General features: G+C 43.7%; 1 protein-coding gene across 3 annotated transcripts in view; it reads right to left on the bottom strand.

Moving 5' to 3' along the window:
- Nucleotides 1–26442, bottom strand: part of NMNAT3 (nicotinamide nucleotide adenylyltransferase 3) — a 117373-nt gene that overhangs the window by 55298 nt on the left and 35633 nt on the right. For 2 of the 3 annotated variants that reach the window (XM_082655582.1, XM_082655583.1), the window contains exon 2: nt 12594–12743. In XM_082655582.1, the coding sequence (XP_082511708.1) occupies nt 12594–12702 (109 nt within the window). In that variant the 5' untranslated portion in view covers nt 12703–12743. Of the gene's footprint in view, nt 1–12593; nt 12744–26442 lie in introns of those variants that run through there. The other variant, XM_082655584.1, reaches the window with a different exon arrangement.

The following is a 26442-nucleotide window of genomic DNA, read 5'->3' as shown; positions in this document are numbered from 1 at the left end:
ATCACCTTGGCAACAGGGTGGGAAATGCACACGGGGCCACGCTGCAGGCAGGAGGAGTTGTCCAGGGCCGTGCACTTGCCCCCAAGGCTGAGTCCTGGTCACTCTGGAGAAGAGGGCTTGAACTCTGAGTCAGCCATCCCTGGCAGCAGATGGGGTCCGGCTATCCAGGTACAGGCTGCTGAGAGTATTCTAGCAGGTGATTTTCTGGAGGCCATCTATCTGAGGATCCCTGTGCCCAGGTTCCATCCATGGCAGAGACTTTACTTCGTAGGCATCTGATGAGACACTTGGTCAAAGGGCTTCAGTGAGCTCCCTTCACCTAAAGTCCACATTCCTTACCTGGCATTTCAGACTCCAAAATCAAGCCCCGACCACTTCCCTACTTTCTATGAGTCCACCCAGACTCTGCTCTCATCAAATCTGTCTTTGGGACTTGCACGTTCAGGAGCCTGCTGGTGCATCTCTGCAGCACAGGGCAGTGAGAAGAACACTGGCCTAGGGGCCCAAGGCCTGGGTTCAGGCCCCAGCTCCCCCACGTGCTAACTTTGTAAGTGATAACCTCTCCAAGCCTCCGTTTCCCTGTCTATAAAGGTAGGGACAACACTACCTCCTGACCTTGAATACCTGCTGTGCCCCAGGCTTGCACTTCCACAGTTTCCTGTAATCATTAAAGCCCATGTGATGTTCTCTCGCGCGGGTCTCTCAAAGTCAACAGGTCTGAAGATGAACTTGTCCCTCCCCAAGTCTGCTCCACTTCCAGACTCTCTCCTTCTCCGTGGGTGGCGCTCTCTCTCTCCCTCAGACCCAATCCACTATCAGGCGAGCGTCACCCTGTAATGACCTTCCCCATCCACCAACTTCTTTTCATTGACATGTCACCCTCTCATCAAAAGTATTGCTTAAATTGCCTCTTAACTGGCTTCCCTCCGCCCGCTCTTTAGTGCTAGGATGGCGGGGGCAGATACAAAGAGGAGGGAGGGAAAGGCAGATCTTCCCACAGCTCTTAGGATGAAAAACAGACTCCTTAACGATGGCCGGCAAGGCCCTCACGGTCTGCTCCCCAACCCTTTCCTCACCTCCTGTAACACTCCCCTCTGTTCCTGCTTCCCGGTCATCCCTCAGCGGCTCTGTCCTCTTCCCACAAGGAGCCTTTGTACACGCACTTTCCTGGTCCAAGAGTGCTCTTTCCCTGCATCCCCTGACCCAGGCCAACCTCACTTTCAACCTAAAATGTGCCTCACTATTCTTCTCCAGCTCAGTCCTTACATTTTCAGAAACACTTGCCCTGGATTCCTGCCTCTGTCAAGTTGCCTCACTGTTCACCCTGATAGCATCAGGAACTCCCCTCAGAGGCATTTGTCATCCGAGTAATTTTACCTCTGTGGGATCTGATTAACGTCTGCTTCCTTGTTACAAACTGAATACTTGTGTTCCCTCCAAATTCATATGTTGAGACCGTACTCCCTGATGTGATGGTATTAGAAGATGGGGCCTTTGGGAGGTAATTGGGATTAGTCAGGGTCATGAGGGTGGGGCCCTCATGAATAGGATTCATGACCTTATAAGAGTCACGAGAGAGCTTGCTTCCTCTCTCTGCTCTCCTCCATGTGAGGACATGATGAGAAGTCAGAGACTGAAACTCTGAAGAGTGCTCTTGCCACAAACTAACCATGCTGGCACCCTGATCTCAGACTTCCAGCCTCCAGACTGTGAGAAATAAATTTCTTTTGCTTACAAGCCACCCAGTCTATGGCATTTTTGCTTATAGCAGCCTAAACTGACGAAGGCACTCTCCCAGGGGCACAGGGCTCACTTTTGTTGCCTCTGCTTCTAGCACAGTTTCCAGCACAGACAGGTGCTCAACAAGAAGTTTGTTGAGTGAATGGAGGCAACACGGATGGCATGGTGGCTACAAGCACAGACTGCAGGGCAGACTGTCTCTACCCTGTGTGTGATGTCAGGCAAGCCACTCAACTTCTCTGAGCTTCAGCTTCCCCATGTGTAAAATAGGGAGAATGACAACATCCACCTCATAGGGTTGTTAGGAAGATTCAATGACCTTTGTTTAAATGTAATGTACTCAGAACACTACCTGACAAATAGTGAGGATGGTCTGTGTTTGTTAAATATGTAAAATGAACAGGTGCTAAATAATCATTAAATGAAGAAGTATTAATGAAGCTGACAGAAAACCTGATTTTAAAAAAGGAACACAAGTGGCTTGTTGTTGAAATATAGGCCAATGGCCAAGTCATGCTGACTAGAAATAACAAACTGTCTACGTAACAGAAAGCAGGATTTAAATTTAATTCAACCTTCGTTAGTAAGTTTGTGACTACATGTTGGGAAAACAACTACTTACAACTGGGAATACATCCAACATCTTAAGAGAAATGCCGGCTCAAATTCTTAATCCAGAGAAAGCTTTAGGTATGACGGATGCTACTGATTAGTCATACGCTGGGCTGAGTCACTTCTGTCAAAAATCAGCAAACCAAGATAAAACTCCCAAATGAACTTTTAAAAACCACCCACGCCCACTACGCGAATTCATCCATCAAGGCTTTGAGAATCTTCTTTGAGAGTTCCCCACACAGCACACAGTGCGCCTATGATTAGAGGACAACACTATAAAATACAGAAAATCCACAGATACCACACATTCCTACCAGCCCTTATCATATTCCCCAATATTTTCAAGTAAAGGAGTATAAAAAAATAGCTGGCTCAACATTTCATCCTCTGAGCATGTATGACTTTTTGTCAGGGTATTAACAACGAAAATCTTCAGACCTAAGTTTTCATCCAATGTATAATTGTTTCTTACTATAAAGGGGTGTGTTATCGCAGGACTAAAGACAGTAAAAAGTTGTGATATATTATAGTGCCTCTGTCAGTTTTTAAGGTTTTGCTGTTGCTTCAGGAGAAAAAGGAAGGAAGGACAGTTGCAGTTTGAAGAAGGGGTGCTTGGCAAAGGGGAAAGGGCTCAAAACAACAAAGTAATTAGAGCTACTGCAGCAAACTAGGAGTGAACTATTAATTTCTCCTCAAACGTACTACACAAATTGCTTCAGCTTGTTTAGTTCAATTTATATGAGTGTAATATCGAATTAAAATTGTGAGTTGTTTTAGTGAAAATACACCAACAGAAGGGAGATTTCATTTTCTTGATGAAAAGAGAAAGTCAGCTGTGAGGCCAGATTTTCATCCAGCCTTAACTGTGAGCTGATTCTGATTGAGAGAAAAGGCCCTGTTTAAATACTTGTCCCCGGAGAAATAAGGGGTCGGGTGATGGCTTGATGCACAGCTCTGCTGGCTATGGGAGGCTACAGCCAGCCACTGGGGCTGTGGGTAGGGGTAGAGGAAGCCCAGCTGTGCTGAGAAGGGAAATTCTCACCACGCACCCCTCTCCATGACCTGGTTCTCCCTACCTCCAGCCTCATTTCTCTCCCATGTGCTGGAACGTGATTCTCTTCCACCTCTGTGTTTTACCAGTGCTGCTTTCTCTGCCCATAATGCCCTCTAAACTATGCTTGGCTAAGTCTTTCATGTTCTTGAAGCCTTGGGTGTCATCTCTTCCGAAAAGCTTTCCCCAACCGCCAGGTGAGAGATGTCTCTCCATTGCATCTAGTGCCACAATCACTTGCCACCATGTGTCTCTCATCACCTACATTGTGCATCCCTCTTGGGCAGGAGATGCAATTTAATCGATTCTATTTCCAGCAACAGTGCCTGGCATGAAGAAGATGCAGTAGGTATCTGTGGAACGTTGAAAGATGTCAACCTGCTGTGTAACACACAAAGACACAGACAGCAGAATCCATTCTGGACTTTCAAAAATGACCAGGTACTTTCTATGCAAGAATGACTGAGAATAAAGGCAAGAAGATGCTCGAGGTCATATGTGAGGCCTCTCTACCTATTAATACTTTAAGTTACAGAAATCATATGCAATATAAAAATATATTGTATCCATATGATTAATTATTCACGCATTCTGTGGTTATTGTGAGCTTTAAGGATGAGGAATATTCTCTGACACCTCGCTGAGCCATGCTAGAGCCTGACCATGTGCTAAATGAGAGTCTGCAAGTACATGAAGTATCCAAAGTCTCCAATACAGTGTACAGATGTACCTGCCCGGGAAGCAGCACATTGCACAAAGCAGAGTACAGGCCCTGCCCTGAAAAACCTCAGAGCGAAGACAACAGGGGCATTTCTGATGAATCAGGGTTGCCGGGAAAAGCCGCTTAGTAGCTAAGAGTCAAGCAGATGTTTATTCCAAGCAAAGTAGATGCTATACACCCTGAAAAGAACATGATTCCACAAACTACTTTAAGACATATAGGGAATACATTCCTACTTTCTCCCAAATAGAAATATTCTTTGTTTCCCCCACATACTTGCCTTAGGATAAATTTTGTGAAGTGGAATTGCTAGACTATGGATATATACTTTTTTTTTTCTAAGAGATAAGGACATTTTATTTTTGACTTGTAAGAGATTGACAAGCTGTTTTCCACAGCCATTGAACTATTCACATTCCTTCCTGTAGTGTATGAGAAGTCCAATTACTCCACATCTTTGCCCATAGTTGGTATGACTGGTCTTTTTAATTTTGGCTGTTCTAATAGGGGTGCAGGGGTATCTCATTGTGATCTTATTCTGCATTTTCTGTATGCAGTTAAGCATCTTTATGTGCGTTTATTTGCCATCTATATAACTTCTTTGGTGAAGAGTCTGTTCAAATAGTTTCTCTAATTTTTACTGCGTTATTTGGTTTTTTAAAACATTACTGTATTGAGATGTTCTTACATATTCTGGATAAAAGTCCTTTAACAGATTTATGCTTTGCAAATCCTTTCTCCCAGGCTATGGCTTGTCTTTTATTCTCTTAGTGTCTTTTGAAGAGGAGAAGCTTTTAATTTTGATGAAATCTAATTTGTCTTTTTTTTTTTTTTTTTTCCTGTTTTGGATCACGCTTTTGGTAGTGTCTTATCTAAGAAATCTGTAACCTAAGGTCACGAAGATTTTCTCCTGTTTTCTTCTAGAAATTTCATAGTTTTATGCTTTACATTAAAGTTTATGATCTATTTCGAGTTAGTTTTTGTATATGGTGCAAGCTTCGGGTTGAATGTTATTTTTTTGGGGGGGTAGGGGGGAACATATGGATATTCAATCGTTCCATACCATTTTTTGAAAAGAGTATCCTTTCTCTTCTGAATTGCCCTTTGCAACTTTGTCAAAACTCAGTTATCTATGTAAGGAGGGGGGTCAAATTTCGTGCTCACTATTCTGTTCCATTGATCTATTTAACTATTTTCACACCAATACCACACTGTAACAAGTACTGTAACTTTATAATTAGTCTTGAAATCAGATAGTGTCAATCTTCCAACTTTGTTCCATTTTCTTCAAAATTACTTTGGCTATCCTGGGTCATTTGCATTTCCATATGAATTTTAGAATTAGCTTATCAATTTTTACCAAAAAGCTTATTGGGGTTGAATTGAACCTATAAGTAAATTTGGAGAGAAATGAAATCTTAACACTGTTGAGTCTTCCAACCCACAAAACAAGGCATATCTCTCCATTTTAACTAGGTTGTATTAAATTTATCGCAACAATATTTTGTAGTTTTTAGCATATGGATCTTTGCACACTTTTGCCAGATTTATCCCTATTTCTTTTTTTATGCTATTGTAAATGGTATTATTTTAAAATTTTAATTTATGATTCTTTGCTGCTTGTATATAGAAATGCAGTGATTTTTATGTATTTGTCTCATATCTAGCAACATTATGAAACTCACCTATGAGTTCTAGGAGCTTTTTTGTAGATTTCTATGTATTTTCTCCATGGATGATTATGTCATCAACATTTTTTTTCCTATTCCAGTCTAGATGACTTTTATTTCTTTTTCTTGCCTATTGTTTTGGCTAGAACCTCCAGTACAATGTTGAATAGAAGTGATAAGAATGGACATCCTTATTTTGTTCCTCATCTTCTGATTGGAGACTTTAATACATTTACAGTTAGGGTAATTACTGATAAGGAGGGACTTACTTCTGTCATAGTGCTATTTGTTTTCTATATGCCTTATATATTTTTGTCCCTCATTTCCTGCATTACTGTCTTTTAGTTGATTTTTTAGTAGTGAAATGTTTAAATTCCTTTCTCATTTTCTCTTGTGTATTCTATAGCTATTTTATTTCTGGTTACCATGGATTACATTTAACATCCAAAAGTTATAACACTCTAATTTGAATTTATACCTGCTTAACTTCAATGACATACAAAATCTCTGCTCTTTTAACACTCTGTGCCCACCACTTTTGGTTGTTGATGTCACAAAATTACATCTTCATACGTTGTGTGCCCCAAACTGTTAATTCTTTTAAATGAATTAATCTCTTAAATTATGTAGAAAGCCAGACTTGAAGTTACAAACCAAAGTTACAATAATACTGGCTTGTTTTAGACCAAATTTTTTTTTCTTTAAGTGTATTAATCTCTTAAATTGTGTAGAAAATAAAAAGTACAGTTACAAACCATTGTTACTAGCTTTTACAATTTCCCATGTATTTACCTTTATTGAGATCTTTATTTCTCCGTACAAATTTGAGTTACCGTCTTGGGTCCCTTCATTTCACCTGCAGGACTCCCTGAGCATTTCTTGCAGGTGTAGTGGTAACAAATTCCCTCAGCTTTTTTTATCCAGGAATGTCTTGATTTTCCTCTCACTTTTGAAGGATAGTTTTGCAGGATATGGGATTCCTTGTTTTTTTTGGCCACGGTGCGCAGCTTGTGGGATCTTAATCCCAGGGATTGAACCCGCATCCTTGGCAGTGGAAGAGCAGAGTCCTGACCGCTGGATCACTGGGGAATTCCCCAGATATGGGATTCTTAGTTGACAGCTTTCTTCCAGCCCTTTGAATATATCAGTACACTGCTTTCTGGCCTCCAAAGATTCTGATGAGAAATCTGCTGAAAATCTTATTGAGGATCCCTTGTACGTGACAATTTGCTCCTCTTGCTGTTTTCAAGAATTATCTTTGTCTTTGGTTTTTGAAAGTTTGATTATAATGTGTCTTAGTGTGGATCTCTTTGAGTTCATCTTACTTGAAGTTGGTTGGGCTTCTTGGATGTTTGTATTTATATCTTTCATCAAATTTGGAAAGTTTCAGCCATTATTTCTTCAAATATTCTCTCTGCCCCTTTTTTTCTCTTTTCCTTCTTGGACTCTCACAACGTCCACCTTATGGTGTCCCATAGGTCACTTAGGCTCTGTTCACTTTTCTTTAATCTTTTTTCTTTCTGTTCCTCAGACTTGATAATTTCCATTGTCCTATCTTCACGTTTGCTAATTCTTTTTTTCTGCCTGCTCAAATATGCCTTTGAATCTCTCTAGTGAACTTTTCATTTCCATTCTTATATCTTTCATCTCCAGAATTCCTTTTTGGTTTCTTTTTAGGTTTTCTATCCCTTTATTGATATTTCCATTTCATTCATAGATGGTTTCTTGACTTTCTCCACATCTTCCTTTAGTTATCTGAGTATCTTTAAGACAGCTGTTTTAAAGTCTTTGTCTAGTAGATCAGCCATCAGGTCTTTTTCAAGGGCGATTTTTGTTTATTTATTTATTTTTGCTTTGAATGGGCCATACATTCCTGTTTCTTTATATGCCTTCTGATTTTTTTGGTTGAAAACAACATTTGACTCTAATGATGTGGTAACTCTGGAAATCAGATGATTCTCCTTCCCCAGGGTTTGATATTTTTGGTTGTTGTTATTACTTATTGTTTTTTGATGGTTGTAGGCTGTTTTTGTGCTGAGGATCAGCCCAAAGTATAAAGTTAAAGTCTTCTCAGTCTTTTTTCAGACTTTCCCTAGGCATGTGTGGTCACTTTTTAATTTTTCCCATATATGCAGTTAATTTTGAATGTCCTAGTCTTTAATGTCTGGCTCCCAAAAGGGGAAAAAGAGAAAAAGGAGGGGAGGGGAAAGCGTGCTGATTGTTTAAATCCCCTGGAAGTTACTTCAGCCAGAGAGGGAGGGGCTTGCAACAATGAGAGGAGATGCAACAATGGCTGGCCACCTTCGTCTGCACATCAGTGATCAGAGGCAGTAACCAGAGATCAGAGCACAGATCCCCAATATTCGGAAGACAGAGGCCCTTTTCCCCACACTGGCTCCCACAAGCTGTGTGCAGGCTGTTCCAGGAACATGGGCACAGCTGCCTGCCATGTGGCTGGGGGTGGGGGAGGGGTAGCTCTTACTGGGCTAAGAGCTGAAGTTGACTAAACTTAACTGCACTTTATCTGTCCATGTCTTCCCCTGGACGTAGTCCGTCTTCAACAGACTTCAGTATTCCAAAATGGTTACATCAGACAGATTCTGTTGGTGCAATTATTGTTTAGGTGGGGAGACAGATTCCTGTGGCTTCCTACTCTGCCATCTTCCCAGGAACCTTTGTGGGATGTTTTTTAAATCACAAATTAAACCTCTTTTGTTGGTATAAAGCTATTTAGGTTACTTGTTTCTTCTCATTTAAAAAAAATCTATTTTTGAATGAGCTTTGGTAGCATGTCTTTTGAGGGGTTTGTCTATTCCAATTTTTAAAATGATCAAATTTGTAGGCATAAAGTTGTTTATAATATTCCCTTATATTTTCTATATAAGTTTTCAAAATCTATAGTTATGTCACCTCTCTCATTCCTGATAATAGTAATTTATGTCTTTCCTCTTTATTTTACTGTTAGTATGGCTAGAGGTTTATAACTTTTATTGATTTTCTCAAAGAAACAACTATTGGTTCAACTGATTTTCTGTAAAGTGTTTCTGTTTTCTCTTTAATTGATGTCTGCTCTGTTCTTCATTATTTCCTTTCTTATGCTTATTTTGTTTTTCATTTGTTCCTCTATTCCTAATTTCTTAATATAGCTGAAGTCGTTGATTTAAAACCTTTCTTTTTTTTCTAATATAGTGTTTAGTTAGTGCTACAATTCCCCCTAAGTATTGCTTTAGTGACATACCCAAATTTTTGAATATATTCGACTTTAATTTTCATTCAGTTCAAAATATTTTCTCATTTCCATCTTGATTTCCTTTGTGACACATGGGTTTTTTAGAAGTATGTTATTCCATTTTGATATTTGGGGAATCTTCCAGTAATCTTTCTATTATTGATTTCTCATGTAATTCCATTGTGGTCAGAGAACACATTTTGTAGGATTTCAAGCCTTATACATTTATTGAAGCTTCTTTTATGGCCCAGATTATAGTCTATCTTGGTAAATGTTCTCTGTGCCCTTGAAAGGAAAGTGTATTCTGTTGATGTTTGGTTAGTGTTCTATGAAAGTCAACTAAGTTGAATTGGTTGATAGTCTTGTTCAAGTCTTCTATATCCTTAATAATTTTCTGCATATTTATTCTATCAATTAGTGAGAAGAGACTTAAAATATCAGACTGTAATTGTGGATTTGTCTATTTCTCCTTGCTGTTCTATATGTTTTTATTCTTATGTAGTTTGATATTCTATTATTACATTTTAAAAAGGTTTAGGATTATTATTTCCTCTCATAGAATTGACCTCTTTATAATTATGAAATGACTTCCTTTATTCCTGTTAATATTCTTACCTCTGAAATCTCCTTTCTCTGACACTAGAGCTATTTCAGCTTTCTTTTAATTAGTGTTTGCATGGGAGAGTTGTCTATTCATTTACTTTGAACCTAATTGTGTCTTTATATTTGGTATGTTTCTTGTAGGCATCAAATAATTGTAGTTGGGTCCTGCTTGTTTTATCCAATCTGACAATGCCTGCCTTTTAGCAGAAGTTGTTAGACTATTTATATTTAAAGTGATTATTGATATGATTAGGTTTAAGTCTATCATTTTGTTATTTGCTTTCTATTTGTCCCATCTATTCTTTGGTCCCTCATTCCCTTTCTTCTTCCTTCTTAGATTAACTGAGTATATTCTCATGCTATTTTATCTCCATTGAAAGCTTATGAGTTATAACTGCTTGCTTTTTTATTTTAGTGGTTGCATTAGGGTTTATAATATATATCTTTAACTTATCACAGTCTACCTTTAAGTGATATTATAAAACTTCATGTATAGCATAAAAACCTTACAATAGTATTCTTCTATTTTTCCCCTCCCAGTCTTTTTGATACTGCTGTCATATATTTTACTTCCACATATGTTATAAACCCCACAATATATTGTTATTTTTGTTTAAATGGTCAATTATCTTTTAAAGAAATTTAAATAATAAAAAACATATATAATTGCCCATGTAGTTATCAATGCTCTGTATTCCTTTCTGTAGATACATTTTTCCATTTGGTATCATCTTCCTTCTGCCTAAAGGAATTTGGTATTTCTTGTGGTGCAGGTTTGCTGGTGGTGAAATCATTCAGCTTTTGTAGATCTGCAAATGTCTTTATTTTGCCTTTGTTTTTGAAAGATATTTTTGCCAGATATAGAATCCTAGATTGACACGTTTTTTTCTTTCAGTACTTTAAAGATCTGTACCACTGAATTCCCTTTTGCTGAATTAAGAAACAGGAAATCTGCTATCTTCTTTATTTGTTCTTCTGTAGCTGCCTTTAAGATTTTCTCTTTATTATTGGTTTTGAGAAACCTTATTATCATATACCTTGGCGTTGTTTTCTTCCTGTTTCTTGTGCGTGGGGTTTGTTGAGCTACTTGATTAAATCAAATTTTCACCAAATTTGAAAACATTTCAGTGATTACTTCTTCAAATATTTTTTCTGTTCTTTGTTTCTTTTCCTTCCAGGAGTTCAGTTACAAGTATATTAAGATGATTTAAATTATCTCATATCTCACCAATATTCTTTTCTTTATTTTTAAAAATTCTTTTTTCTCTTTATGTTTCATTTTGGATTGTTTCAGTTTGGATAGACTGTTATAGCTTCCAGTTCACTAACCTTTTCTTCTGCAGTGTCTAATCTGTTATTAATCCTATCCAGTTTATTTTTCATCTCACCTACTGTAGTTTTCATGTCTAGATATTTGAGTCCTTTTAATATGTTCCATGTCTCTACTTAATTTTTGAACATACGTCACATAACTATTGTAATCTTTAATGTACTAGTCTGCTAATTCTAACATCTGCATCAGTTCTGGTTCGACTTCCATTGATTGATTTTTCTCCTCATTACGGATGTGTATATAGACTTCAATTCTTTTTTTCTATGGAAAACCAAGTTGCCCTCCAAAAATGTTTTATCATTTCCCATCACTACCAATACATGAGTGTTTGTTTCCCTCCCTATCCTGCCAGCACTGAATTTTGACAATCTTTAATGTTTGCCTATCTCATTGGCTGGAACTATTTACTACCACAACGGATATTTATTGAGCACCAGCTACAAGCCTAGTGACTGACGGTGGCAATTCTGTGGTGTTCAAGCAGTCACAGTAGCTGCCCTCATGGTGCTTATTACCTTGTGGTGTTTATGTTTTTATTTGCATTTTCATTGATTATTAGTGATGTTGAGCAGCTGTTCTCAAGTTTACTGTCCATTTATATTTCTTCTTTGGTATATGGCTTACTAATGCTCAGTGACCAGTTTTAAGTTAACTGTTTGGATTTTTTATTCCTATGTCAGAGCTATTTATTTACTAAGAATAAATACTTAACTTATTGAGAAATTAAAAAATGTTTTGTAAACAAAGACATTTCTTTAAAATAAATTAATATTTGTAAGTAGTTTCTTTGAAGAAATGACTTACATGTTACTCAAACATTTTTTTCTATGTTAAAAGTAAATAGAAATTGATTTTGGTTTAAAAACAGTAAACATTTTTGAGCAATGCAAAAATACAAAATACATATATGGATACATAAGATATACATAAATACGTAATGAATAAAACTTTCATATGTATCTGACATCGACAAATAAATGACTTATATTCTTTAGAAATAATCATGCAGATTACAAATGCCACTTTACTCTCTTAATAATGAAATGGAAAGTTAAGGAGATGGAACATTTCCAGATTAAATATTTCCAGCTGATTAAATATTTCTGGCAAAGCCATGCCATCTGTATTAGAAATGCCCTATATACAAGTCTGTTAATTTGTAATTGTCTAAGATCTATTCTTTCAAAGGAGAACGTGTCAGAATCCCCATTACAGAACGTTTGTTTACCCACTGAAGAGTAGCAGGAGTTCTCAAAGGTACATGCTACCTATTCATCCGGCTGTGTGGGTAATGCTTCCTGGAGCCCCAGGAAGGACGCCCTGATTGAGACACAGGTTCTATAACGTGCCCAGTTGTCTTTTTAGCATTAACGGTCAATGTGAAGTGGACAGGGAGGTAGTGGATCCTGAGAAGCATTTCAACTCTATGGCCAGGGATATGACTTGTACACATGTCACATGGCTGAGGGGTGTTTGCCCTCTGAATATGATGGAGGAAATGTATGTCCCCAGTTATGCTGTGAATGAATAAATTGAACAGTTTTAATAATGGGGATGATGACAGCAGCCAGCAAAGCCCCAAGAGGCCCAACCCACCAGTTCTTCCATTGGACCTGGGCCCCGGGACTGACCTGTTTGGTGAAGGTGGTCTCTGGCCACCTCAAACAAGCGCAGGTGCATGTTGGTGATGGGGTTGAAGGAGCCACAGGCCAGGAGCACCACGGGGATTCGGCTCTTCATCTTGTCAGGCACAGTCACACTCGCTGCAGCAGCCACCCTGCCTTCATTGGGACAAAAACTCACGTCAGGGAGTTGGCACCAAGACAAGTGTCAAGATCAGCATCTCTAAGCCACACACAGGCCATTACTTCTCACTTGTAAGATGACTGAGGAGGCAAGAATAACAGTAACAACATTTACAGGAGGTTCACCATGGGCCAGGAACTGTGCCAAGCACCACACCAAGGTACAGCTCGTATCTTACCAAATGCTTTCAACTCAACCCTGAGTAGTTACTCATACAGCTCAGGGACCTTAGAAGCTGCAGGGCCAGGACTGGAACCCAGGCAGCCTGACCCAAAGACCATGTTCTGCCCATAACCTCTACATCCTCCCTGTGCTCTGATGGATCCCCTTGGTCCAAAGGCATATGTAAGATGCCCAAAATGTCATCTCTGAGAGTCCAAATAAAGTCACAGGCCTCAGAGCAGAGCGGGACTTGTTAAAAACTTACTTTAAAATAATTTCAGACTTACCAAAAAAGTTGCAAAATTTGTACAAAGAATTCCTATATACCCTTTACACAGAGTCCCCAAAGGTTAACATTTTACCACACTTGCTACATTCATTCTCCCTCTCCGTATACACACACATATCTCTAAATACCTATAATTTTTTTCTGAAATGTTTGAGAATAAGTTGTAGACATAATACCTCTTTAAATACTTCAGTATGTGTTTTCTAAGAGCAAAGACATTTTCTTATATAACTGCAGAACAACGATTAAAATCAGAAAATTAACATTGCTACAGGACTATAATCTAATCTACAGGCCTTTTCTGATGTCACTCACTGTCTTTATCTGGGGCCCAAGCATTTTTTGAGAGGGTCAGGCCCAGACACTCTCCATACATAGTTCATTTATCCTCACAACAACCTTATAAGTAATATTATCCTCATGTTGCATATGAGGAAACTGAGGTTCAGAGAGGGGCTCTCATTTGCCCTAGGTCACACAGCCAGTAAGAGGTAGAACTAGGAGTCAAACCAAGGCCTAACTCCAGTGAAGCTATTCATGAACATTCCAGGAGGCAGTGCCTCAGTGGCAGGAGAGCCCCTATCAGCCAACCTGCCCTGGAGCCCAGGCTGTCTTCTGCTTTACTCTAACCTCACCTAGGTGCTGAAAGCTACAGGGTAAGGAGACAAGAGGGTGGGCCCAGAGGAGGGCTGGGTGGAGACTGAAAGGGCAGCGGCCAGCTGGGAGTGGACCTGCCTCCTGGTACTGGGAAGGCTTAAGCACCTCCTTGGGTACATAGAGAAGTTGTTCTGGCAGGGTTCTGAGCTATGGTGGTGTGAGGATAAAAAACTCTCAACATAGGTGGGCCGTGGTTTCTTCCCACTTCCTTTGAGGCAGCAGGGACACCCCCTGCTGCGTGAGAAGAAAGCAGCCCGCGAGACCGCTGCTGGCCCTGGAGGGCGGATCTTTAATGAGATAGTATTTGCAGAGTGTGCTGAGCTAGTCACAAGAGCAGCCTTGAAATGAGTGTATCCGAAGAGGCTGGCCGTTTTCTACAACTGTTAGGAAGCCTTTCAAAATTCTACTTCGTTCTGACAAAACAGTATTTTTTTTAGAGCCCTTAAAACATGTAACTGCAGCATCTCAGGTAACCTGGGGTTTTGATCCATTTTCTCCAAAGTTCCCCAAAACTGTAAATTAGAACATTAGTTTGAATGGTGGCATCAATGCGATGCAGTGCGACGATGGGGAGGAGAACAAATGATATACAGGAAGTGTGTGTCTGTCTTTTCTTTCCTTACGTGGTCACACTGAGCCACGCCGCTCTGACAGCGACTGACTCTGTCTGAGCCGCACCTCAGGCTGGAGGTCGCAGTGGGTGCACATTCCCAGGCTCAGGAACGAGGTCAGTGCACCTGCGTCGTCTGTTTACGCCAACGTGCTTCAACTAAACACCCTCCCAAGCCCAAACCCAGAGAAATACAATGATAGGGCTGAAATGGACTCCCTCCGGGGGTTCAGCAGAGAATACACCAGGCTCCAATTTGAGTGCGTCTCGAAGGTCGGATGCATGCCATAAAAGTGACTCATCTGCCCTATCATGTCATAGTATCTGGCGAGATGAAGCAAGTGTGGGGGACTTTTGCTACTGGGAAAGGCTTCTCACCAATAAGCATTTAATAGAGGTCCACCGAGTGCACAGCAATTGCAGCTGAGGGATTTAACAAGTTGAGAAGGTGGCATACGGTCTTCTTGGAATTTATCATTAAACTGGAGGCAAGGCAAACAGATTCCACATCCTGATCCCGCCCCCTCTCCAGTTTACCGCCTCCCACTTCACAGTCATCCCGATAGCATTTCATCCAGCTCCTCAAATACAACACGCACCTCCTTTCTCCTGCTGGTGCAAATGCTCTTCCGACCACCTGCCTTCAAGGTGTTCTCCTTGGAGGCCAATGCCTCCTCACACCCCCACCACGCTAACTGTACCTGTTACTTTATCACTTTCTTCTTTCACGGACCACAGACCTGTCACTGCCTTGTTTCCGCATCTCTCTTCCCCAAGTAGAAGGTGAACTCCTCCAGGGAGGTTTCTTGTTCATCTAGGCCCCTCAACTCCTGCAGGGGGCCTGGCACACAGGTACTCAGGAATGTGGCACAAACGAGAGAATGAGGGACTCTCCCTGACCAAGCATCCTCCTTTTCAGATGGCGACCTCCTCTCTTTGTTTCTGTCCCAAGTAGTCAATGGATTGGGCCTTCCAGGGATATAAGCTGACCTTTCCAGCTTCCCAGGGGCACCTAAGGCCCCTCCCCAAGACCCCACTCCACCCAACTCAGACTGGAAGCAAACAACATATTCCTGCCTTGTTGTGTCATCTTCGATGCCAGGAGCCCATCAATAGGGATATACCAGCCTCCTGCACGCTGACACCAAGGTCATTCCTCCACCCTGGAGGTCATCAGCTGTGGCTTTGCCAGGTGAAGGGACTTTGAAGGCGCGATTAAATTAAGGATCAGAAATGCAGAGGTTATCCTGGATTATCCGGGTGGGCCAATTTTAACATGATTAGGGTACTAATAAAAGGGAGCAGGAGGGTCACATAGAGGAAGACATAAGGGCCAAAGCAGCGATCAGAAGGCAGGAAGATGCTCTGCTGCTGGCTTTGAAGATGGAGGGAGGGCCAGGACCCAGCAGGGCGAGAGGAATCAGCAGGGAAACAGATTCTCCCCTAGAGCCTCCAGAAGGAGGGCAGCCCTGTTGACACCTTGATTTCAGACTCCTGACCTCCAGAATCATAAGAAAATAAAATTGTGTTGTTTTAAGCCAATACTTTGTAGCGATTTGGTACAGCAGCCATAAGGAACTCATACACTCACCTATTCGGGGCAGGCGCTCTGAAGTGACCTTCAGCCTGGGGCAGGAAGGGCACAGGGATTGAGCCGATAAGGAGGATATGGAAAGGTGTGTCGGGCACAGGGACCAGCATTGCGAAGGTTCAGAAACCACCACTGAAGGTGGGCGATGGACTAACAGCACATAGATGTGGCTGTGTGTGGTGCACGCTGATGAGTGGGTGGCCCAAGACGGGGGTGCAGAGGGTGCAAGGATCACGCAGTCCCCCAAGGGGGAGTCTAGATTTCATCCCATAGGCAATGAGGAACCTCTGAAGGATTTTAAGAGCTCTCAAGTGCTCCCAGGATGGTGTGTCAGGAAGCGAGCCCCAGGATGGCTACCCCCGGGACCCCTTTGCCTGGCAAAGGTCAGGCAGTCCCCAGCTTCCCAGAGGATGGCCTTTCCTGCTGCCTACATTTCTCCTCAGTCAGCGGGTAATGTGATGCTGGCCAGTGCCCCACGCGTACTAAATTCTAACTAAGTGTGTGCCCCTTGGCCCACTTGTCACAGGCCGTTGCAGAGACACAGAAAGGAAAGGCGAGCCGGGAAGGTTAAGTGCCACCACTGCGGACGTAACGCGCTAATGCTCATCAACTGGGAGGCGGTTTACCTTTCCCTGTGGTGAGTGCCTCTAACAGGACCTGGCCCAGGAAAGTGGCCGAAAACATCCGTTTATTATAGACATAAAGCAGATGGACTTGGGCAGAATGGAAATGGATTCTACAAACATCTTTCATTACACAGACCTCTTGACCGGACTCCTTGTCTTAAAGAAAACAAGAGGCACAGTTTGGATTTGTGGGGTTGACGAGCACATTTTTCAGGGCCCGGGGAGATCATTTCCATCTGCGCAAGAGCATCAACTTTTCCAGGGCAATCAACCTTCAAGTAAACTCCGGGCACTTTTTCTTTTCAACTTTGCCGGATTCACTCGCTGTTGCTATGGGCACACAGTGCTGCTAAGAACAAAAGCGGAGCCAGCCTGCTCCGTCGTGTGAGGATCCTCTGCCAGCCACCCCTTGGAGGAAACAAACATGCCAATTAAACGCTCGTCCTAATTATGAGAGTCGCAGGAAAGCAGGCAGCCTGGATCTTCAGTTTTGAGAACTTTCAAAAGATTTGGAGGAGCCCAAGGAATGGAACGAGCTCTCTTGCAATCCCACACTCAGGAGCTGGGACTGATTTCGACTCTCATAGGAGGGAGGAACTGAGTAACAGCTACTGGGTTTATTGAGTGACAGGCTAGGCATTGGGCAGAAAACCTTATACACATTGGCGCTGATTCTTTCAACACGCCTGGAAGGGAAGGGTTGGTGCTTGCGTTCTGGTAAAGAGTCTCATCAACTTCTCCGAGCCTCAGTCACATGGAAGATGGAGATAATTACACATACCTTCTGGGGCTGTCTTGAGGGTTAGCACAGTACCTGGCCCATAGGGGGTTCTCCAGAAATATTAGCTCCTTCCTCTTTCATTATACTGAAAACGGAATTCATTATCCCCACATCTGCTTCCATATACCTATTCACCTTGTTTGAAAAAGAGCCTACCATTTTGTAGTCACCCACTGATCAAAACCTGGCAGGCTTTAGGAACACGTCAGCATCCCCCGCCCGACAGGCGGCTCCGTCAGACCAGCTTGAGTTGTCACCAGAGAAGAATGCTCCCCAAAAAGGCCACTCCCACATACCACTGCTGTGGTTTCTGTCTAGCTCCAACCATAACAATCAACTCAAAGCATCACTTATCCCTGGAATCGAGTTGAGAGTTGATACTGAGAAACAGAGGAATGAATAGTTGAATGTCATTCAGGTAGGAAAAACATCTGAAAATGAAGAAGAAACGTGGCCCAAATCGCAACCAACTTGCCAACTTTAAACAAAGAAGATCTAAGAGGAGGCAGAAGGTGAGAAGAGGTGACTGGGGTCTGCGATGAGGAGTGCAGAGTAGCAGATGAACATGCCAGCTATGGTGCTAGTGCCTTGGAGGTACAGGGATAAATGAAATCTGGCCTCTCCCTCCCAATCTTTCAGGAAGAACGGATATCGAGGACACCAGCTGGGGCAGAGTCTGCTGGTGAGCTCCCAGCATCCACTCTCCTGGCTGGGCATGATGCTACATTCCCAGTGAGGCCATGTGACTAAGGCCTGGCCAGTGATCTATACGAATAGAAGTGTTGCGTGGGACTTCCAGGAACTCTTTTTAAAAGGGAAAGGCATGCCTTTCTCCTCTTCTCCCTTCCTCCTGTCTAGAATGTGATGGCTGGGGTATGGCAGCTAGATTGGACCCTGAGGATCAACTCTAGGTCTGGCAGAGAATAAGCCAAGAGAAGGTCAGGACCCTGAGGACCTGGACTGCCGACCTCCAGGTATTTTTTTTACTGGGGAGAGAAATAACCTCCTAAGCCACTATTATTTTCTATTTTCTGTTATATGCAGCTAAACCTAATTCAAACTGATATACTGATACCTAATGAATGTTTATGGAATTTGGATATAAAGGAATGAAAAGTGTATAAACTTTTAGAAGTTCCTATTGCCCCAGTTAAACCTATTTTATATCCAGAAACTCAAATAGATATTGTTTGAAAGGGAAAATACATCTAAGAAAAAAAAATTCTACCATCACTTAATTTTTTTTTTTTTGCGGTATGCGGGCCTCTCACTGCTGTGGCCTCTCCCGTTGCGGAGCACAGGCTCCGGACGCGCAGGCTCAGCGGCCATGGCTCACGGGCCCAGCCGCTCCACAGCATGTGGGATCTTCCCGGACCGGGGCACGAACCTGCGTCCCCTGCCTCGGCAGGCGGACTCTCAACCACTGTGCCACCAGGGAAGCCCCATCACTTAATTTTTTCTATGAATTTTTCATGGGAGGAAAAGTCCTTACTCAGGACTCTAGAAGGCTGAAATGTGCAGCAATGAATCTGCTTTTCTGTAGATCACAAAAGCCAGACTCTGTCCTATCTCCTTACCCCCAAGACAGATTCATTATGGTGTGCTGTCACACTCTGCTTCGAGTGGGCATTTGCCATATGGCTTGGCAGTTTAATGGTTTTCTGATACTTGACAAAAATGAAGCACAATCATTTTGCAAGGAGTTTGCATTCCTAGATGGGTCTTTTCCAAATAACAGCTGTGCCTCAAAATTGAGTTACTCAATTTGCAATTTGTGGACACAATACTCAAACATTTACAAGTGAGCAAAACCTCAAACCACTTGGGCTATTTCCAGGCTTCAGAGTTTGTGAAGTTTTTAGCAATGTTATGAGTGTGCAGCTGTTGACAAACTCAAGCCAACGTCTCTGAACCACCAGACCCGGCAGGCAGCAGTGATGTCCTACTTAGCAGGCATGTGGAGCCGACCACAAACCCTGGGGATAGAAAGAACATGAGGGAGAGAGATAAGCCTCATGCCAAAGTTCACAGACTAACACCCTATCTCTTCCTCTCCACTCCCTAACCCATGTGTAGAGATGACACCCAAATCTATCGTCCTAGTCCTGATCTTGCTTATGGGCCCCTACAGGTTCATGGGTGGCCACGCACTGCCTGATAGCAAGCCAGACAGACTTGGATTCAAAACTAACAAGCACTTCCTAACAGCATGACCTTGAGTGTATCAGTCAGCAGAGGCCAGGTGAGGCACATTAACAAACAGCCCCCAAATCTCAGTAGCTTAAAACAATGAAGGTTTATTTCATGTTCCTATACATGCCCAGTCCATGCCTACTGGGGGCTCTGCTCTGCCTCATCTTTGTCCCTCAATCCAGGACTCAAGTCAATGGAGGAGTCACTACCTGGAATATAGTCAATCACTGTAGCAGAGAAAAAGAAGGCTCTGGAAGGTCACTTGGCCTCAAATGGGCACATGTCACTTGCAACAACAGCACCCAAGTTCAACAAGTTAGAAAATGCAATCTGACTCTGTGTCCCAAAGTTAGAGAGCCAGAAATATTTGGTGAATAGCCCTGCAGTTATCAGCTAATTAACCACTCTGAGCCTCAGTGACCCATAGGGAAAATGGAGATAATTACACCTACCTCCTCCTTCAGATTGTCATGAAGATAATTGCTGTTGACCATGGAGGGTATTCAGAATAGTGCCTGGCCCATAAGAGGCTCTCCAGAACCTCTAACTTCTAACTCCAGAACCTCATAAGAGGCTCTCCAGAACCTCTAACTTCTCCATGTGTCCAAAACAGAATTCATCACCTCCCATACCTGCTTCTGGCTGCCCGTACCCCTTATCTGTGTTTCCAGTCGCCCACGATCAAAACCTGCCAGTTAGCTATGACACCTCCCCATCCTTCCTCATGTCCCCTCAATACAATTAGCCTCCGAGTGTGTCCAATGTTCTCTGCATAAGGTCACCTTCCATCACGACCGAGACCTGCCCTACTATAGGATGTCATTACTTTCTTGTATCAATTAGGGAAAATGCAAACAAGAGAAGGAAGCTCTGGTTATCTTGGTTCCCCTCCCCACCAAAGGCAAAGCAGTGAAGGAGCATGGAATGATCAGAAGGCCACCAGGCCATCACACAGAATGAAGGAAGAGCTGAACATGAGATCTCAGGGTGGACAGGGGCCAGGGCAGTGTCACGGTCCCAGCCTGGATGGGATCCTGTGGTACAGACATGGTCACTGGGGCTCACACCAGTGTACAATGCTGTTCCCAGAGAGGGGCAGTTGATGTGGACTGGACAGTCTCACCCCTGCCCCCAGTGTGGGCGTCCACACTTGGTAAGGTAAGAGACACTCAGGAATCACCTCCCCACCACCAATTTGGCCTCAATCCAATCTCTTCTCAATATGCTGAGCAGATTAACTAGTTCTAAAGTTTGGGTTCAATCACTCAGACGAATGTGACAAACTATTGAGTGTCTACTATGCACCAAGCACTGTATAAAACCTGGGCCTTTATGCCACGCCCGTGATAAAGTCTTCGGTAATGTGTTCTCCATTGGCATTTATGTGCTAGGTCATGTCCTTCATCTGGCGTCGGAACTTTGGATATTCTGGCCTCATTCTACCTCTCCTAATTGTCCCCCGACTGCCCTCTCTGTTCCCTACATGTTCTCCATCTCCTCACCAAGCTGGGACCACCTGCCATGCTCTGACGTGTCTTCTGAGTCTTTCTGCTTCTGGGATCTCTGTTTATTGCCACTTCCTAGAGCTAGAATCTCTTGCGGACCAACCCTCCCACAGAGCTCCTCCTGGCAGCCCACCTGGAAGTCAGTGATCCGTCCTCTGACCTCTTCAAGGTGACACTCTGTCTATATGGTTGAGTCCCCACACTTTTCTAGCCTAGCAGGCTGCAAATCCCTAAGGGCAGGGATCCCAGGGGTTCTAATGCAGAGTGGAAGGCAAATAAGGAATATTCACCTCATTCATTGGGGGACAAGGTACAAGTGAAAAGTAGATCGAAATGAGAGCCAGGGAGCACCGGGCACTTCAGGGCATGGTCTAGGCTGAAGCACGAAGAAGCAACTGAGGAGGAAACATCCCTCAAACCAGAATAGCAGAGCCCCAGCTTTGTCCACCCTCCCCCGTGCTTCCAACAACCAATTCTTCCTAGTCTCCAGTTTGCTTTATTTTACCCCAGGCAGACTTCTGTCCCTCCATCTGGGGTGTCAGCTCCCTTCCAGACTCGAATAATGTTCTCACCCCATGAATCGTGTCTGCTGCCTTGGCTGGGCCCCATCCAGGATCCTGATTCCTGATTGCCCCTCAAAGGCATCATTTGACTCCTCTATCCTCTCTGTGTCTCTGTCCATGCCTGTCCAGGGTGTATGCCCAGGGTCCCGCTCCAGTCCAGCAGGGGGCGATGAGCCACAGTTAGTGTTGGGAAAGCAGTCCCACACCCTCTACAGCCCTAGGGGCTTCCCTATTTGTCAGCAAAATGCAGAACTGTTCATGATGATGGCAGGGGATGGCACCAGGGCCCTTCTAGTGCCCAAACCACAGAACCGGCAGCAATGTGGGCTCTTCCCCCTCCCTGGCCTTGACAGCCTGTCAGTTCTACCTGTGTAACATCTTTATGATCCAGCCCTCTCTCAAATTCCACGGTCACTGCCTTGGATTGGGGCTCATTATTTCTCAGTTGGACCTGAGTGCACTCTTAACCTGGTCTCCTGTCTCCAGTCTCACCTCTGATCCATCTCCGGCTCAGTTGCCCAAGGGATCTTGTAACATGCTTAATCCCCTGCCGACCACCCACATTCTGGATAATGTTGAAACTTCTTAGCGTGGCATCCATAGGCCCTTATAACCTGGTCATGACCTGTTTCACTTACCTTCCAACCCCTCCCTGTGTCTGCTCCATCAAACTGCTTTCTATTCTATCCCAAGTCCCCTTGCCTTGAACTTTAGGACCAGCCTTAAAATCAAATGTAAAAATTCTAACAAAGAAGGCAACTTTGTTTACCTTGCTTGTTCATTCATTCACTAAAAAAGAAAACAAGTTGCCACTGCGGTCAAGTTCCCCCAGGCATCAGGATGATGAGAGGGAGCTCCTGAAATACCTATAAAGATGCTGAGCTGGCTGGGCCCTCCATGAAGGCAGGCCAGGCCAGCGGATGCCCAGTGAACCACAGCCGGGGAGATGCGGGCAAGCCTTACTGCTAAAAGATAGGTGTTCACTTGAGAATTTCACGGGGCACAACATAACCAGGTCCAGAGCAATCCTTTCCCATCTCATGTAATATAATTTCCTCCAGAAATTATAAGCCAAGCAGCCCATCTTCCCTGCTTTATTGAGTTATAAGCAGAATGAGATGGTCATGAGCAGAAAACCGCAAATCTGTGCAGTGATCTATGAAGTCAGATCAAACCTGAGCCAGGTCTGGGGCGGTAATTAATTAAAAATTTTAACCAAGTTCATCCAACATATATTTAATGTTATGCATAATCACTTCTGTGTTGGCCAGAGATGAGGCCTGAATGGTGGGCAGTTCACAGGAACGACTGCAGTCTCTATGAGTCTTTAACAGACAAAGCTTATCCTGTTTCTTCCCTCAGTTACTGCTTCAGAAGCCATTAGCAGGACAGGCAGCTCAGGCCCTGCCCACGTCCCCACCGAAGCTCATGCATGGGCCAACATCTCTCATGCGTACAAGGACACTCAAACAGTGAAGCCCACGGGGCACTTCTCCTGGCCTTGAACTGAGGCTGCCTGCACTTGCACCTGGAATGGAAAATGCTTGGCTTTTTGTTCCAAGCTTTATGACTTTGAACAAGCCCTCCAACTCTCTTTAAGATGAGGATATCCCAACATCCATCCACGGGGGTGCCGTGAACATGAACAAAAGAGACATGTAAGGACTACATCTCCTACATGGCTTTGAGAAGAGGAGGAAGCCTTCCATTACAAAGTTAGGAAGCAGGATTCATGTGTGCCACCCCTGTGTAAAGACACCACTGTCCATGACAGATTCAACCTGTTCCTGCCAGAGCAGGCCAAACGAGGCCACTGTGTATCTCAGGGCATGAGCTCCACATGCACAAAATCAAGGATTTAATGAAGCCAGTGTTCCAGCCGATTTGGGTCTGGGCTGGGAGAATCAAAGAGGCCCCACATATCTACCAGTAGGTCATACACAACACTCCAGCTGACCTGCACCAGGTTCCCTCCCACGAAGTCAGGAATTGGTGACTTTCTTTACTATGCATGAATTAAAAAGCCAGCAAAGACGTTAATTTGCTCCTATGATTGCTGAAGAACCAAATGTATTTATCTGGTAGCCATTGGCTGCTGGCATTTCTTACAGGACATTGTGATACATGGTAATCCATGAGTGCGCACGCACGAGCACAGGGTTCCTGGGAGTTGGAGCAGAGAGGCTGCCCAGAGGCCCAGGCAAGGAGGATCCTGGCTCCAGGGGAACAGGCAGATCCCGGGGCCTCAAGGTCAATGGGTAGAGCTAGAATCCAGTCAGGCCATAAGAATTACAGAGCACCTTATGCCCAGAGACTGGGGTAAAGCCAGACATAGACATCTGGAGGTATCAGCTCCAAAATTAAGACAGGGAAGCTTCATCCACCAGCCTCTGGCTCTTGTGAATTCTCCTGCATGTGCTGGCCTCGCTAGATCAACAAAATAATAACTTAAGTGTAAGAGAAAAGGTAGCCAAAATGAAATGACTTAAGCTCACTGTCTTCCATGAGCAGATGTTCCAGAGGGAGTGTGATGTGGCAGAGGTTCTGCTGGTCCTCTTCTCCTTGTTATCAAGCCCGGTTTTGTTCAGGGACAAGGGGCACAGATCCAGACAGGAACCACGGCACCACGTCCGCCATGGCAGTCTGTCCCCTTTGCTGTGATTGGTCGGGTGTGGGCACGTGACTCAGTCCCAGCTAATGATATTTAACAGAAGGAGCCTGGAGGCCTCTGGGAAAGACGTTCCTACCCGCTGAAAGAGCAGCGACGGGGAGGCCCTTTCTCTGCACCCCCCCCCCCGCCCTGGACACTGTGGTGTAAGATGTGCCACCGGGGTTGCCACGGTCCCCTGTCACCACAAAGGGAAGCCCTAGAGAGCTGCAGAGGTGAAGGACCACCCAGAGATGTGGTCTCATCAAGTCACTGATTTAACCTAGTACTGCCTCTCTCTAGATTTTATTACTGAGCTGCTAAAATACCTTTACTGCTACAGCTACTGCCGGTCAGGTATTCGGTTACTTGTGGCTCGAAGCATCCAAACAGATATACCCCAGGAGGCCTTGGTTCTGGCTGTGCCTCACAGTGTGTGCAATTCTACAGGCCAAGGGCGACCCCAGCGTGAAAAGACAGGGACCTTCTGCATGGCATGGTCCCTAAAGTCAAAGCAGCCACTCCCTCTGGGTTGCAAGCTGGAGAGAGGCACTGCGCCTGTGCTTGAGGGCATCCTGCTGTGTGGGACCCAGGGAGGGGTGGTATGTTAGACCCCAATGTGGCCACTGTAGTGGGAATTTTCCAGGGACTATTTTGAACAAACATGATTTTTGGTTGACGCTGGGCCCTCAGAACCTAATCTCGGGGGAAACTGCCTCCTGAGCCTCTTAACAGACGCGTCTCAACTGCATTCACTGTCCCCATGTCCCCGCAGGGACCTCTCTGAGGGCAGCTCTGTATCTGGTGGGACCGTCTTCACATCTTCGATGGCTCGCTGGGAGGACATGCACCTCGCTCCACCTCTCCACAGGCAGGGACAGCTGCGTCTTTCCTGCTTCAGTGCCAGCTGCCTGCCTGTCTGTGCCTTTGGCCCAACACAGCCTGGTGACTTGAGGAAGTCTCAACACATCCGCACCGTCATCTGTGCCTTTGCTCCTGCTGGCCCCTCTGCCTAGAATGCCCTTTCTACCCATTTGTACCTATTTAACTTTGCTCCCCTAGCACTCAGCATATATTAGGGCAACATAAAAGGTCTCCTTAACAAAAACAGAAACAAATAACCCAATTAAAAAAAGACTTGAATATACATTTCTCCAAAGATATACAAATGGCCAACAAGCTCATGAAAAGATGCTCAACATCACTAATCATTAGGGAATGCAAATCGAAACCACAATAAGATTCTACCTCATACCCATCTGCGTGGCTACTATCAAAAATACAGAAAGCAACAAGTGTCGATTAGGATGTGGAGAAACTGGAACCCTTGTGCACTATTGGTAGGAATGTACAACGGTGCAGCTACTGTGGAAAACAGTATGGGGGTTCCTCAAAAAATTAAAGATATAATTTCTATATGATTCATCCATTCCACTTCTGGGTATATACCCAAAAGTATTGGAGGCAAAGTCTCACAGGGGTATTTGTACACCCACGTTCAGAGCAGTAATATTCACAGTAGCTAAAATGTGGAAGCAAACCAAGGGTTCATTGATGGACAAAGAGATAAGCAATATGTGGTATTTACATACACTGGACTATTATTTGGCCTTCAAAAAAGGAACTTCTAAAACATGCTTCAGTATGTGTGAAACTTGAGGACACTGCTAACTGAAACAAGCTTCAGAAAAAGACAAATGCTGTATGATTCCATTTACATGAGGTACTTAGAGCGGTCAAACTTATAGCGATGGGGGATAGAATGGTGTTTGCCAGGGGCTGGTTGGAGGAGGGAACGGGGAGTTGTGTACTTTCAGTTTTGCAAGATGTTACAGTTTGGGATATGGTTGTACAACGGTGTGACTGTACTTAACACTACTGAACTGTATACTTAGAAATAGTTAAGATGATAAATTTTATATTATGTGTATTTTACCCCAATTAAAATCTAAAAATAAAAGGTCTCCTTTGGTGAAGCCTTCTCTGATGCCAGGGTCTGACTGCACTGGTTGCTCATTAACCTCTGCCTTGCTTCCTTGTTTTCTGTTCT

The sequence above is a fragment of the Grampus griseus genome (genome assembly GCF_964374135.1).
Source record: "Grampus griseus genome assembly, chromosome: 5".
Classification (NCBI taxonomy): Eukaryota; Metazoa; Chordata; class Mammalia; order Artiodactyla; family Delphinidae; genus Grampus; species Grampus griseus.
Note: the sequence above shows the minus strand (reverse complement) of the source record. Positions and strands in the feature narration are given on the sequence as shown.